This window comes from Thermobia domestica, chromosome 11 (assembly GCF_964235325.1).
Source record: "Thermobia domestica chromosome 11, izTheDome1.hap1.1, whole genome shotgun sequence".
NCBI classification, from domain to species: domain Eukaryota; kingdom Metazoa; phylum Arthropoda; class Insecta; order Zygentoma; family Lepismatidae; genus Thermobia; species Thermobia domestica.
Window position 1 is genome coordinate 35,282,659 of NC_137464.1, and position 15,699 is coordinate 35,298,357.

At 33.1% G+C, this 15,699-nt stretch overlaps 1 protein-coding gene across 6 annotated transcripts in view; it reads right to left on the reverse strand.

The window, feature by feature from the left end:
* The window catches only part of alph (protein phosphatase alphabet), a 123,512-nt gene that overhangs the window by 30,681 nt on the left and 77,132 nt on the right, over positions 1-15,699 (reverse strand). For 2 of the 6 annotated variants that reach the window (XM_081730343.1, XM_081730344.1), the window contains exon 6: positions 2,346-2,611. The exons of 2 other annotated variants lie outside the window; for them this stretch is intronic. In XM_081730343.1, the coding sequence (XP_081586469.1) occupies positions 2,534-2,611 (78 nt within the window). In that variant the 3' untranslated portion in view covers positions 2,346-2,533. Of the gene's footprint in view, positions 1-2,345; positions 2,612-15,699 lie in introns of those variants that run through there. 2 more of the 6 variants (XM_081730342.1, XM_081730346.1) reach the window with 2 other exon arrangements.

A 15,699-nucleotide genomic window follows, 5' to 3' on the forward strand; every position in this document is an offset into this window, starting at 1 on the left:
TTCAAACGTCGCCATAAGAGGAAATAATGATCTATGGTTCTTCTTGATAAAGGGACCAAGGAATTGATGAAGGACAAATGCAGGGAGAGAATCCTCCGGGCAATGTCTGGCAATCGCAGGAAAGTGGCAAAGACTTACCAAAATGGAACATCCAGAAAGGAAAGCGATTACACACACCACCATATTTACGCTGCTCACGAAATTCAAGAAAACAGGAAGTGTAACAGGTCTGCCACGGAGCAGCAAACCATGCACGGAAACAGATGAGGCAAACTTGACATAGATGTGTAAGAGTGTACAGAAGAGAACTCGCTGATTATTAGCAGAATATGGGGTTGATCAAGACAGAATCGTTCGCAGCGTAACAAACGACCCACAAGTTAAAACTTTTGCATCAATCACCTCAGTGAGGATGATCCAAATATACGAAACAGAACTTTGAGAATGACTTTAACGCAGCTCCGAAATGATCCCGACTTTATCCATGGAATCCTGCTATCAAACAAGATCACAGACCTTGGGTCATTTCTAACATTGTATCCATGTATGCACTGCATGCATGTGGCGGGTCAAACGAATTGACATTTACATTCACAACAATACTGAAGATTCTAATAAACGTTTTTTGAGTTTTAAATTGCTATGTACGGAGTCTTTTGAATCACACTGTATAAATTCTTTTCTTAATTCATGCCCGTTTGTAGTTACTTAATTTGTCTTCGAATAAGAATTAGTACAGGATATTTTCATCTGGTATACAATATTTATACTAAAGAAGAAGGCAAGATACGGAAAGCTGTGTGAAATTTCTTATTGAACACCTACCTGATTTTTCATAGCTTTTTAACATTTTGGAGCTGGAAAGGACAACAGATGAAGAAAGAAAAAGGAAAAAGAAAATTTTTTAGTATCGAAAAAAAATCTTAGAATTTCAAATTACCACTGTTTCAAAAGAGTTTACAGTACATACAAAGTACATGACAGACTTCGTTTATTAAACAGACAGAGAAAAGGATCTTTTTAAAAAATTGAAGTGCTAGTAATTTGAAGGCAATGTAATCCCATTACCATTTACAAAGCTAGACAACATATTTGTTCATGCGATACAGCCACAAAGCAACACATTTCAGATAGCAGAAAGAAAAGACTAATATACAAACATAGATTACCATGGATAACCAAGCATATCTACATCTACACATAAAGCTATTTGTAAATATTTCATTACCATTTTCCTCATGCATCTTTCAACTTTGTAACTGCCGAATAGGAAACTCATTAATTTTAACATATATTAATAAAAAAAAAAAAGTCTTTATATTATACATATATGTTCGCAAAATCTCTAAATGTTCTTATAACAATCTTTTGTTACACAAGAATGTTAACTAGCTCCCTGAGGTAATACTTGCACTTCCGTGTTTGGTATAAAATACGAGGAAAAACAAAGCAAAATAAAACTACACTTTTACACATAAACACGATTAAATTATCCATTTCACACTTTGAATATAATATTTCACTGAATATGTTACTATTATACAATACGTCATTTGTTTCTATTATGCGTACGAAACAGTGGCTGAGAAATAATACAATAAAACAGCAACACATTCTAAAACCAACTACCGAAATCCTAAAACAGTTGCATTTTTTAAGTTTAACACTACGAATTACTATTCCGCATTTTATTTGTTATCTTATCGAAAATAAATAAATGTATATGCATTCTGTTGCTAAAAATAAACACCCATACAACAGAACAAAATTATTGATGAGTTTTTATCTTAACACTCAGTACACTAAATAATATTGCATTACCGTACATTTAAAACTCTTATTACATTAATAATCATAATGTAAAAGCTACAGTCCATTAAATAATAAAGACTTTCCTCTATTTACTGAGATTTTACTGAACTTCCAATGCAAATCAAGAAGTGTGTGTTTAATAATTTAATAGTTATTTGGATAGGTAATATATACAAGAATGAGAGTTAAAAACTAACTTTCAAATTAGTAAAGAATTAAATGTACTTATTACAAAAAACAAACCTGCAACTGGAAAAGAATTACAAAAAGAACTGTTAAGAATACAGAAAAATAAACAAAACTGCTTCAAAACTTACTTATATATATATATACGTAAGCTATGTAAGTTGGGTAAACAGTCCTAACGTAAAACAAAAACATTTTTAATGAATGTATAAAAATGTATGAATACTGATTGTTGATGGAACTGTAAGCAGATGTTTTCAACTGGTTTTGTAGGGAATAACTACAAAGATCAATTAATGAAGAAAAGAAAGAAAGAAAGAAAGAAAGAAAGAAACGAAAAAAAGGACTTCAAGTTTCTGAGAATTATAGCACAAACCAAACTCTATATCTTACTTCTTATCATTTCCCTAAGTTATATATCCTCCGCTACATCAAGTTCTCTATTCTCTACAAAGCAAATTAAAAACATCAAATGACAGTCGAAAACACTCAACAATGTACGCCAAATTTCTTGTTTTGGTTGTTCATGTTATTCTTAGGTAGTAAGCTGCGCCACTTTTTTCTTCTTTCCCTCATAGACACATCTCAGAAATTCCAGATGTGAAACTCGCACCTAACAGAAAATATGGCCATTACTAGATATGTTATTACTGAGACAAAGCCATCTGGAAAACTAGCAGATCACCATCATGCTTTAGTTATCAAACAGACAATGTTAGCTGTTACTGGGTTTCATGATTATTTGATGTAGAATATATGAAGTTTTCTGAACGTTAAAATACAATTTTGTTGCATATCGCTTATTATGGCTATACAAAAAGCCTTAATTTAGTGGCAGTATATGCCTAATTAAAAGTTAAGAGGTGTACCTATTGAAAAGTTGAATTTGAAAAGTACGTACATAATTAATAGCTGAAGTTGCAAGAAAATGAAAGTTTGTACCCAGTTAAAAATTAGGAAAGGAAGAAGCTGACTGAAGGTTAGAAGTAGCCTCCTATCACTTTCTAGAATTTATATAAGCTGTAATCTGAGATTATATTTTCATATGTCTGATGAAGCCAATGACACATTGCAGAAGCTGCAACACAAAATTACTAATATAAGTTTTATGCTACGGTCAAATTTTGATAGTTTAATTATTGTAAACATTCTGTAAATCAATTTGTAAATATCTGACCATTCGGTCATGAATATTTTTCATTAGCACAGATATAGGTAAGCTGTGATGATGACCCATATCGCCTGGCACACGAGAACAAACAGAAACAACTAAAAATATTTTAAGAACGACAAAAACTTCGATACATCACCAGCTCAAACTTGGTTTCTTGATATTAATACCTAAGTTCAAATCAAGTGTAAAATGCCGATTTCGATTGAACTTCACAAATTTCCACTGAAAAATAAGCAATACGTATTCTTTTATATGGGAGACGTATACGTGAAACAGGGTAATATAAATGAAATAAATTAGTGAACTCTTGTGTAATATCTTGAGAACGAGAAGAGACAGCGGAAAACAGTAAATATACGAAATAATGAAGTGCATACAATAGTTGCAGTTCAATTTCTAGCGATGGCATAAATATTTGGACAAACATACTTCGAAGAGCAAATGGTAGAGCTGTAAGTGTCATGTTTTGTGGTCTGAGTGGAGAGCACCTACTTCAGGAGAGTGTGTGTGGCGCAGTGGTTAGCGCATCGGCACGGTATGCCGGAGATCCCGTGTTCGGGTCCTGGTCGTCATTCACTTTTTCACTCCATATGTTATTGAATTCGCACTTACAGAGGATCTGGTGTGTAAAAATAAGTTAAAATCGGTTGTTTCCTCCTTTTATATGAAATTACAACCGTCAAAAGGTGTTCTCAATATATGGATACTGCATTGTCCAAGCACAGCAGCTAGGCTGTGGTACAAGCCATGTGGTCTGAATGGAGACCAGCGACTTCAGGAGTGAGAAAGTGTATGGCTGTTCTAGGAAGCGGACTCGGTGGAGTAGTCAACGCATCGGTACGGTATGCCGGAGATAGGTGCAGGCATTCACTTTTTTCTCTCTTTGGTGTTATTTTATACAGTAAACTTTCTGTGAAATTTCTTACTGATATTTTGGGACCATCCTTTCCTACTGAACTGAGTTTTATGTAACCATACTCACTGCCATATGCATTACTTTTCAACTATCTTTTCTTATATGTTGATTTTGAATTTAAACATTTTCTATTTTAGATATCTGTACACTAGGAACAATACTAAAACTTTATTTTATTTGTTTATTATTCTTTACTCCTATTCATACAATCATATTTAATAGAAATGATAAATACATTCTATGATTGCTCTTAGCCCTCCACTGATCCATTTCTGGATGTTTTACGAGTATGTTCTCCGCAAGGACGAGGTATGTATTACTGAACTGCAAGAACTGTCCGCAATGTTTCGTACATTTACTGCTACCTCCTAAGTTATCGTTTGCGAAATTTTCAAAAATAAATAAATAAATAAAATAATAATAATAATAACTCGTTTTATTTTTGTTGTTCTATTTCACCGTCACAATATTTACATTTTCCAGTGTTATCTGTAATGTTCAATCGAAGAGCAATGCTACTTGTAAACAAGGAAAATCAACGATGATGACCAATAAATGGAAGTGAGACAGGTGAGTAGAGCTGTCCTGTTCTCTCCTGTCAATCAACGACGTAGACGCCAAATAACTTAAGTTCGAGTATCCAACACAACCTGGCCCTCACTGGTCAATGAGACTGGAGATTCGTTCTCGAAACGTTGCTGGTTCATCCGAATTTATGGATATATTTGAATGCATCTCTTTGGTTTATAGCTCAATGAAAACTTTGAATCAAATCAAACCGAACCGTTTGCTAAGTTAGGTCTGCATTGGGCCTGAGCATGACACTACTAGAAAGAATAAAACGCTAACAAATCACTGGTCTTTCCTGTAAATGCAATTCTTTTGCGGGCAACCACGCGTTACTCGAATATGCAATAAATAAGGATATTTGTAATGTTTCTACTGTCTTTGAAATAAATAAATATCTTACTCCTGTCAATCATTTTTTAAAAGAAAAAAGAAAACTAGAACTTAGAACTGGAACATAGTTACAGTCCAACTTCAAATCACATGAAAATTGGTACTGATTGGCTACAACAATATTCTTATGAACACAACACAACAACACTAGTACCTCTACCTAAAATAAATAAGCAATAATAGTACCTAGCCCAGACACCATTATTTATTGATTACTAAGTAGCAATCTTAAATCGACGAAGTTCAGTGTGAAAGAAATCGCTTAAAAAAAAATTAATATTTGTTTCAAACCATACTAGAAATGTGGACTACCTTTAAAAGGAGTCATAAGCTGCACCATACATTCTTGTAACTTAACTCAGTAAACAACTCAGTACATGGCCGCGTTTAATCACTCACTCTGTATTATCATTATACCACAAATGATTCACAGACAGCTGGTTTACTTGTTTCAAACTACTGCAAAACCGAACGAGAATTACGTACTTTCTCCACAAATTTATACATGCAAGACCTTTTTTCTTTATTTAAAAAAAAAAAAAAAAACTATGTACACAAATATGTACATACATACGTTAACTTACATAGTTAAGGGTACAGGGTAAAATTCATGCACAAAATTGCTCCCATGCAACCATGCACTCTGGAGCATTTTATTGTACAGAATAAAAACAGTACTAGCTTATGTATTAAACATAGACGAAATCACATGAAAATTTAAGTGTTGAAATAATCTTTTTATATAATAAACAAAATGCAATAATAAGTACAATAAAGGCATGACTATACTGATAAGAATCTATATCACTACTTGAGTACTTAAAGGAATTGAAGCTTTAGATATAATTCGGTTGTGAGATTTTAGATGTATTTTCAACAATAAAAGGAAAAACCTTATTCTAAATGTTCTTTTATATCAAATATTATAGTAAAAATAAACACAGAGAAACTTTTATTTCTCTATAAAAAACATTTAAATATTTTAGTTTCAGATAAGATTTACATTCCATTTAAAAAATGCGTATTAACTTCACAGAACAGAGGCATTTACTGCCTTACTAGAAAAATAAAACACTCAATTACTTTCCATAATTTATACGAGAAAATTTATGTATATACTGTTTCTTATTTATATACTGAATATTACTCCTTTTTTAATTTTATTTTTTGCATTTTATCGCTACAATTTTACACACATCATTTGTCCTTCAAATTCCTAACTTCTGATCATCTGTCCTATGTTTTCTCAAATTATTTGGCAAGTTCATGGGATTAATCTAATTATATTTCAAATTATATTTAACGTTTCGATTACTCACCTTTATTTATTAGTATTTATCTCTGTTTCTTGTTTTTTTATACTACGATAATTTTAGAAACAATCAGCATCTTATAAATTGACATGGATTTTTAGATAAAGATTATTAAATTTAAACATAGTATATTTGCAGAAGTCGAAAAAATATTATTATTAATGAAAATTTGGTTTTTATTTTGTGAAAACTGAAAATTCGATTATTTATGAGTAGGGTAAGGATTTTTAGGTCCGCACTTCTTTCTTCTAGAGAAAAACCGAGCTCTCAAAAAAAGTACCCGAACAATCAACTGTTGCTTCTTGTTGCGAGTAGAGGTAATTCCTTAAACACGCAAGTCAATTTTAAAGACACACCAACTTCTTCAGCCAGAGACGATTCATGATTTGCAGAGAGAAATAATTCTGTATCTACGATTACAAATATGGGACAGCTGCCATTAAAAACTTGAAATTAATTAATTAATTAATTAATTAAAAATTAGGATTAGAAAAAATTAATGGACATCTACGTCCGTGAGGCAACAATTAATTGTTTTGACAAAGAAAAGATTGAGGTTAGTTTTCAGAAGAATCTAAATGATGTTGAATTTGCATTGCCATTTCCAGGCGAATGCAAACTATGCCCCACTAAGCTGAGTGGATGTGGGGAAAAAGCTTTAGCATTTACAAAAAAAAGTATCTAGAAAGACAAATGCTTATATGTAACAACTCAAAGATGCTTAAAGCTGTTAAGAACCACACATTCATGTTTTTCCTTCGGAATATAGCTATCTAGAGCTAAATTGTATAGAACTAAAAAAAAGAGGAGTTGTGAACCAAGTCAAGGAAAATAGCAACTTTTTTGCATTGGCATTTTCCCCCTTACTTTTCTTTCTTCTTTTCTTTGAAAAATACCTTTAAAAAATCCTAACTCGGTAATCATTGAATTAGTACTTATAGAGGATATAATGTAAAGAAAAAAATGGTCGATTCCTCGAACGACATTTTTTAAATTTTATTTTGTAAATCTTATACTGCTTTCCAGATCCGATCCGATCTAAGTTTTTATCAGTTTTAGAAGTTTAGGCTATTACGTACATTACATACCACTTTACTAGATTACAACCCAAACGTTCTAATATTGAAAATACAAGGAAGACATCATACCCAGTTGAAGTTTTAAACATAGCATGTTAACCCACTTCGAAACAGCGACAGAAAATTTGGAGTACTTGCTGATTACAAGAGTTGACAATCGATGTGTTCTGCGCATCATATTCACTATTCAAGTTAATGTGCCTTCAATAATAGTAAATTACCATTTAATGTGCTATTTTTACTTATTGATGTTTTCCAATGGTTCTTATTATCAACTTACTGTGCCAATATTATTTATTGTTCGCGTCTATTAACTCAGCTTTTATTTGAAAATAATAATAATAATCAAAAACTATTTGCGCAAGTTAAGAGTATATGAGATGTAAAAAAATATGATTCAAAAATATTTTATAAAAATCTCTTCACAGAATTAAATGTATGTTCTGTAATACTTTTTTTTCTTTCTTAAAAAAAAAAAAATATAGTACGAAGTCATTTTAATTCGATGGAAACCAATTGGAATATACACTTCACATTTCATTCAATTCAAATGAGTGAAAATACAAATAAATTACACAATGAATTAAATTTAGTTTTTGGTTCAGTTACTTTTTATTAATCATACACTTGAAAATACTACTTAAACATATCTTCTTACATTTTACATTACAAATAGAAAATTGGCATCTTAAATTTAATATATGAAAGAAGAACATAAGTTTAAAGTAATATCATTTATGTAGATGGTAATCAATTTACAATGTAACCCGGAGTTTGGACTGGTATAACTTTTGAACCATAAATGGTACAAATATAATGCTTATACTGAAATGAACCCTTGTTTATGCATGATATTTTAAACTGCGAAACAATGATTAAATTTCATTAACATACATTTAGTGATGCCTGATGTAATGGAAGATGTAAATGAATATATTTACAAAGTATGTAAAATGTCACATATTTAACACACACACACACACACACACACACACACACACACACACACACACACACACACACACACACACACACACACACACACACACACACACACACACACACACACACACACACACACACACACACACACACACACACACACACACACACACACACACACACACACACGGACAATGTCGTTAATTTTCAGTTTGCTTTGGTAGAGTAACTCGGTATCTATCCTAGTAAAACAAGAGTTGTTCATTTCTACCGACAGCCTTGAATGAGGCCTCTGTTAAGGTGGGGGAGGAGGGATTCACAACACTGTAATGGTGTTCCAGTGCCAAAAATGGTGTGCATCATGCAATTACTGAAAACAATGAATTGGAAATTGTCATGAGAATAGTGTACTTACATACAAAAAATGCATTTACATCTTCCGTTACATCAGGCAACACTACGTGAATACATCAGGCATCAATCACCGTTTCCCAGTTTAAAAATATCTCAATGAACAAGGATTCATTTTGGTATAAGCACTATGTGTGTACCTCTTCCGGTTCAAAAGTTATACTATCCCCAACTTCGGGTTCCACGGTGTGTGTGTGTGTGTATTCATGTAGTTTTTTTTTTTTTTTTTTTTTTTTTTTTCCAGAAGGATATACTTTAAACTGATGTTGCTTTTGTACTTAATATAGATATAAAGAGTGCGGAAAAGTCCCGGAACGGTTCAATATCTCGCGAAATATACAGATCAGCAAAACAAATATAATAGTTTTGAAAAAGCTATCCAATGATACCAAACACAACCCCTTATCCCCATCCCCTTCGGGGGTACGAGGGGTAACTTCAAAATTTTAAATGGAAACCCCCATTTTTTTTATTGCACATTTGGATTCTCCAGAAAAAGTGACAGTGATGTGACCCAAAATTGAAAACAGTGCCTTCACGGATGGCACTCTAATCGACACATACACATAAAAAGGAGGGTGGCAAAACGTTATGAAAATGTTACCTCTCAGTAATGGAGTAGGGAATCAGAGGTCGTAAGTTCGATTCCCGCAGAGAGTAACATTTCTTTTTTGTATTTTTTTATACCCAAATAATGAATTCATACATTTTAACTTCGATACAAATAATGTATTTGTCCATATTTATTAATTTGCAAGAAAATACAAATGGCGACAAAAATGGTTTTTGTTGCAAATAACCCTATGAACTCTAACACTAATAACCCTATTACTAAGAACTACTTCATGAAGCTAGTTTGCAAAACAATTATCGAAATTTGTATTCTATGTAACTTCATAAACGTACTTATTGAAGTTAAAAAGTACGGAATTTATTTTGGGGAAATAAAAGAAAAAAAGATTGCTTTGAACGGGGATCGAGCTCAGAACCTCTGACTTCGCAATCCAATATGCTAACCGTACGGCCACAGAGAACAGGACTGACAATTAGATTTTTCGTAACGTTTTGGTGCACCGCCTTTTTTTGTGTGTCGATTCAAGCGCAATCTGCGAAGACAATGTTTTCAATTTTCGGTCAAATCACTATTACTTTTTTCTGGAGAATTCAAATGTGCAATAAGAAATAGGGGTTTTAATTTAAAATTTTAAAGTTACCCCCTGTACCCCCGAAAGAAGTGGGGATACGAGGTTGTTTGGTATCATTGGATAGCTTTTTCAAAACTGTCTTAACACGAGTTAATTTTGTTTTGCTGATCTTCATACTTCGCGAGATATTGGACCGTTCCAGGACTTTTTTCCGCACTCTGTAGCAATAGGAAATCAGCTATAAATTATAGTTTATACGAAAAATTTGGAACTCGCAATTTTTTTAAATTTTATTTTATTTCTTTTATCAGAAAATGCTAATGTTTAACGCGAAAAAAGGTTAAAATGTAAGTATCAAACACGGCAAAGTACTTATGTTGTTCACGTGAATATTCCATGTTGCTATTTTCACATACAATTTCAAATAAATTTGAACTTTGCTAGGAGAAAAAAATTAGTGAACTTTCGAAAAAAATTAAAATATTTTTTATTTGAAATGAATACTAGAAGAAAAAATTAGTTCAATTACCTTTTGTTATATGTATTACTCTTCAGAAATGTACAAATGTAAACAGGTTTTAGTGAAATTTTGGTGTAATACATGACATTTATATGAATTACATTTTCGAACGTTCTACATATATCCCAAGGCCTGGTAGAAACCAAAAAAGTTAAAATGGTTCAAAATTTTCGGACATAATCCATTAAATATAAAAAAATACATTTTTTTTTGCACTGGCAGGCAATGAATCTTGGTAACGACAAAAAAAAAAAAACTTACTAACACGACAGGGGCGTAGTAGCCAAGGAAGAGGGAGCACCGGGGCCAAACCCCCAAATGATTTCCTGCCCCCCCCCCCCCACCTCTTCCTTTCCAAATGATCACCTTTTTAATCATCATCGTAAGATTACCTCGCTTCAACCGTTTAAAAATAACCAAGTTTGCATATCATTAACAATTTACGGTAAATTATTTGCCGATCAAAAATAGTATAGTATCTCTTCCGTGTAAGGAATGACCACATGCACAGCTTGCTACCACATCTGTTACAATCGACTGATCTAGTACTCCAGTATGGATCATGTCCAAATTGAATGGAAAAACTTTAGATAACGGAACTAAATTATTCCGCACTATTTATATTTGTGTGTGTAATTCTTCTTTAGATTTGTGTCAATACAAACTGCATAACAAACAAACTTTGAAAAATACTTATTCTTTTTTTTACGGCAGCAGATTACAATTTACTGTAATATATATTTGACAGTTTGAAGACAAACGTTTTAACAAGGTACTATAAATAATGCCATAAAACAATGGTACTAAACTGATTTGTAAGTACATTATATTTTTTTATAAGCTGTAAACTAGTGTTTTAAAAATATTTTTATTAGATGGAAAATTTGGTGAAAAACAACGTTTTTATTGTTTTTCAATTTGGATTTCATTCGCTTCCCCCCTCCCTTTCTTCCAAACAGGAAGTGAGATATAGCTGTTAAAATAAATATAGTGTTTTTAGTCACGAATAATAAACATACATTTTTGTCAGGAAATCTTAAAAAGAAAATGAAATGAAAATCTTTGAAATTTACGTCCCGCGATTATGCCGGTTAGCCTAAATGAGACGGTGATGATGAGTAATGAGTGAAATGGTGGAATGAAGAAAGTAGGAGGAAACGGGAGAACCCCGAGAAAACCCACACACACGGTGTTTGTCCACCACAAAGTTCACTTGGCGGGGGCTGGGATCGAACCCGAGACCCGAAGCACCAGAGGTGAACACTCTACCAATGAGCCCCCGCGGCCCAGGAAATCTTAAAATTAAGTGAAATTTCAAAGGAAATCAGTCTTATGTAGATAGGTTCTGTATACAAGGGCTTAAATTGCAATAGCTATACATAAAGGGATAACGTTTGGTCCGGGGCAGTAGTTCTTGATTAAGCATAATAAACTATCTGGCACATTATATTTATGGAGAAAAAAAAAGGGGGGGGCTTAAAAAACTGTTTTTAGTTTTCCGGACGGAAACCAAAATTTCCAGTTTTTTCTGGCCTCAAAATTACTAGCTGTAACTTTTTTTTTTCTTTGCTTTGTACATTGTAGCTGGGCTGCCCCTTACAAACGACGAGCCCCTCCTAAACCTGCTGGCTACACCCCTGTAACACGAACGCATGAGAAACTTAAAAGTTTCTGTTGCTGATGGTAGAATCTGAATTGATGTAAGAAATATTTTTATTAACTATTGAAATCGCACCATTCTTTTGTGAATATCTAATATACACGTTATGGAATGAACATACTTCCTCCTTACAAAAAACAGTGGTATTAAAGATTAACACTATGATTTTTCCGAGCGCACTGTTGTTTTCTTCAAATCAGTCCTGACAACGTTCTGTCGCTAATTTTGAAAACAGAAGCTATTTTGAAAAATGAAATACAGAGAAAGAAAGGAAATAAAATATTAAACTATGTATTTCTCACTTTTCTTACGTATCTCTTAGTTGGCCGCTGTTGCAAATTAGTAATAGACGTTTTCTTAAAATTACTGCTTATAAACGAGACATCAGAGAGTTTCTAAGTTTTTCTGTAACAGAAAAGAATGATCATTATGTAGGGTAAGTATATTTTTCTTAGATTTTCAGTGTGAGCTCAAGTGAGTTTAATAACCCTTTTTAGAACCACAACTTTAAGGGATATGGAGCTTCAGCTTAATGTGGAACTCAATCAGGTGAGCTCCTACTGAAAACTGAACCTGGGTCAAAGGCGAGAACACTATAATCATTGAGGCAAGAGGCAGATTCAACAATATGACTGTGTTATACAATTCTATATTCTCGCTCAGCATAGAGTTGAAAGAATGGAAAGTCTTGAAACATCCTTAAAGACAGCAATTAGACGGTTTGACAACCTAAAAAGCAGGCTAAATCCTGTACGTGCGCCAAATTATCGAATTATTGACTGGAGACTATACAAAACAGTAAATATAAAGAAACCTGATACGTTAATTTACCGAAAATCTATCTTAAGGCAAAAACACTACATATACACTGAACTGAACTCAATGCCATGAAATAAGCGCCCCACTATCTGAACGGAATGCGACATTTACAACTTAATAAAAATATAAACTCTATAGTGCTAACAGCTACCTGTGGATAAAAAAAAATAAAATAAAATAAAATAAAATAATAATAATAATAATTAAAAGTATGTAAAATTACTGAAAAAAACACAAAAAAAGAGGACACAGTTGGTTTATGCACAGCCCAGTATGGAAACTGAAGCACTTCGAGGTGGGAGGGAAGTTAGTGTAAGCCTAAAATGTATTTGGCATACACTAGGAGTATCTTTGCAAACTAAGTGTTAAATTCTCAACCCATTTCACAAGAAACTTTTAATCGCAGGAAAATATCCTTGTACAATATGGAAAAGGTTATGATTTCTCAATTCACAGTATTTTTCTCAAAAAAGACTTGAAAAATCAGTTTTTCTAATGTATACTCATGTCCAAAATGATTGTCACATATCTATAACTGCCTTCTTGTAAGAATATAATTTGATAATGATTTTGCAGGGTACTTTTAATACTGATACTATGTGTATAATCGGAAAATGTATATTTGTGGTAAATTTCATAGGAAAGGAATTATAAAGACGAAAATTAGAATGAGTAAAATAGAATATTGCTAAATGGACAAAAATGTTTTATTTTCGTTTTATTGTTCTTATTTATTGCTCTTTTGACATGAAATTTACCACATACATGTCTTTGCCGATTATACACATACCAACTTTGTAAGAAATACCGGGCGAATTCGTTATCAAATTATATTCCTACAATAACATATGTATAGACATGCGACAATAATTTTGGACATGAGTGTACATAGCGTATAAAAGTGCTTGGATGCCCTCTGTGAGAGCGTCTCCATAAAGTATACTCATAATTGTAATTTGTGTAATCGCTAAAACACCACGTTAAATTTAAGTTAAAAATATGCATAATTGAAATTATTATGAATACTTATTCGAAGTAGTTTACTGTACTAAAACTTTTGTCTTTTCGGAGTAGATTCAATTTCAATACAGATCCCTTAGTAATAAGTTGAAAAAAACTGATGATTTTTTTTATTTGTTTATAAATTTAATTTGAGTAATTACACATTAAAGTTTGATGTCATCAAGTTTCCTCCCACCCCCTAGAAAGCACAAAGGGAACGAGGTTCCGGGGAAGTGTTCAGAGGTGCCTGGGATTTCCTCCCCCCTTCAATTACCACACTGGCATAGCCTCAATAAAAAGAAGTGTAAACAGTAGCGGAGATTTCACGCACACTAACGAAATGTTTACGTAAGAGAGACAACGTGAGTGTATCAAAATTTCAGTGGCACGCAGTGTGCACAGGGCTGTTTTCAAGGAGTCGAACAGTAGTGAGATGAGCTAAAAGTTTTGGACAGGAATACCGTTCAAAATGACCCCCTTTCTTCCCTGATAGAAGTGGATCGGCAAGGACTACGCGTTAGTTAGTGAATCGTTTCTTAGTCGAACTCCATATTTGAAAGAAAAAAATCACATTGCGACTCACCAAATTCCTTTATGGTACTATGTTCGAGTTAAAAAAAAAAAAAAACGATGGATTAGAAGAAAAACTTCTAGAAAACGTGTAGCTGTTAATTTTCGCTATAAAGACATTTGACTAGGCTGCCGCTGTTAATATTTTGTTTTATCTTCCTCCTTTCCCTATTGAATCTTACCCATCTCCTTTAGTTTCCTCCTATCTTTTCCTCAAATGTTTCCAAAATTTCCCCTTAGCTTCACTGTATCCATATATTTTTGTAATCTGAAAATGTGTTTTACTGCAAAGTATAATTTGTACGCTAACATGAAGAGAATTCCTTCCTGCACGTCAAATGGCAAACAAATTTCAGGTGTCATTTGTTTTTTCTCTTCACGTAGTACAGAATTTGAATATCATGTTTCATATAACTAAGGAAGAAGAAAAGGGCAAAATGGCAGAGAATCTGTCTCCTTTAGCCTAGCCGGCATTACCGTGAGACGTAAAACAAAGATTTCACTTCATTTCATTTCCACTTCTGGCCCAGGCGTATTCTTGGTGAACAATCTCCTGTCCGTGGATTTTTCGGGGTTCTTCCACTTCCTCCTACTTTCTCATTCCCCCAAATCTTCCATAATCAATCACTTTCACTAATAATCCGTGTTTTTTTAGCCTAAGAGGCACAACCGTGGAAAGTAAAATTGAAAGATTACATTTCATTTTTCATGTAATTCGGGTTACTTTATTAACTTCTTGCAGATTTATTGCTCAAGGGCTAAAGTTCCAGTGGTATCAAAATTTCATGTAGGATTATTTCAGGAATATATTTATTTTTAATGTCTATTTTTTCAGCAACATACACAGAACCGACACAATGGTTTGAACACGTTGTCACGGGTTCTATTCTCAGTAACTTTCTGCCTTGAATACAAACCCGAATGGTGGTTCGGATTCCGCCTTAAAGAGCCCTCTTTACTGATCTAATAACTACCAGGCACCCTTTTGGTCCTCGAAGTCCTGGGTTCGATTCCAGGTGGAAGAACCTTGAAACTCAAAACGTGATTATGATAGATTTTATTATACCTTAAACTGTAGGTCCACGTCCCTTACAGCCTTGGTGCTGAAAGGAGCGCTAAACATAATCCAATCAACCAACTTTAAACAGTGCATCCCATTTTGCATACCCTCCGTCTTAAAAAGGAACGTT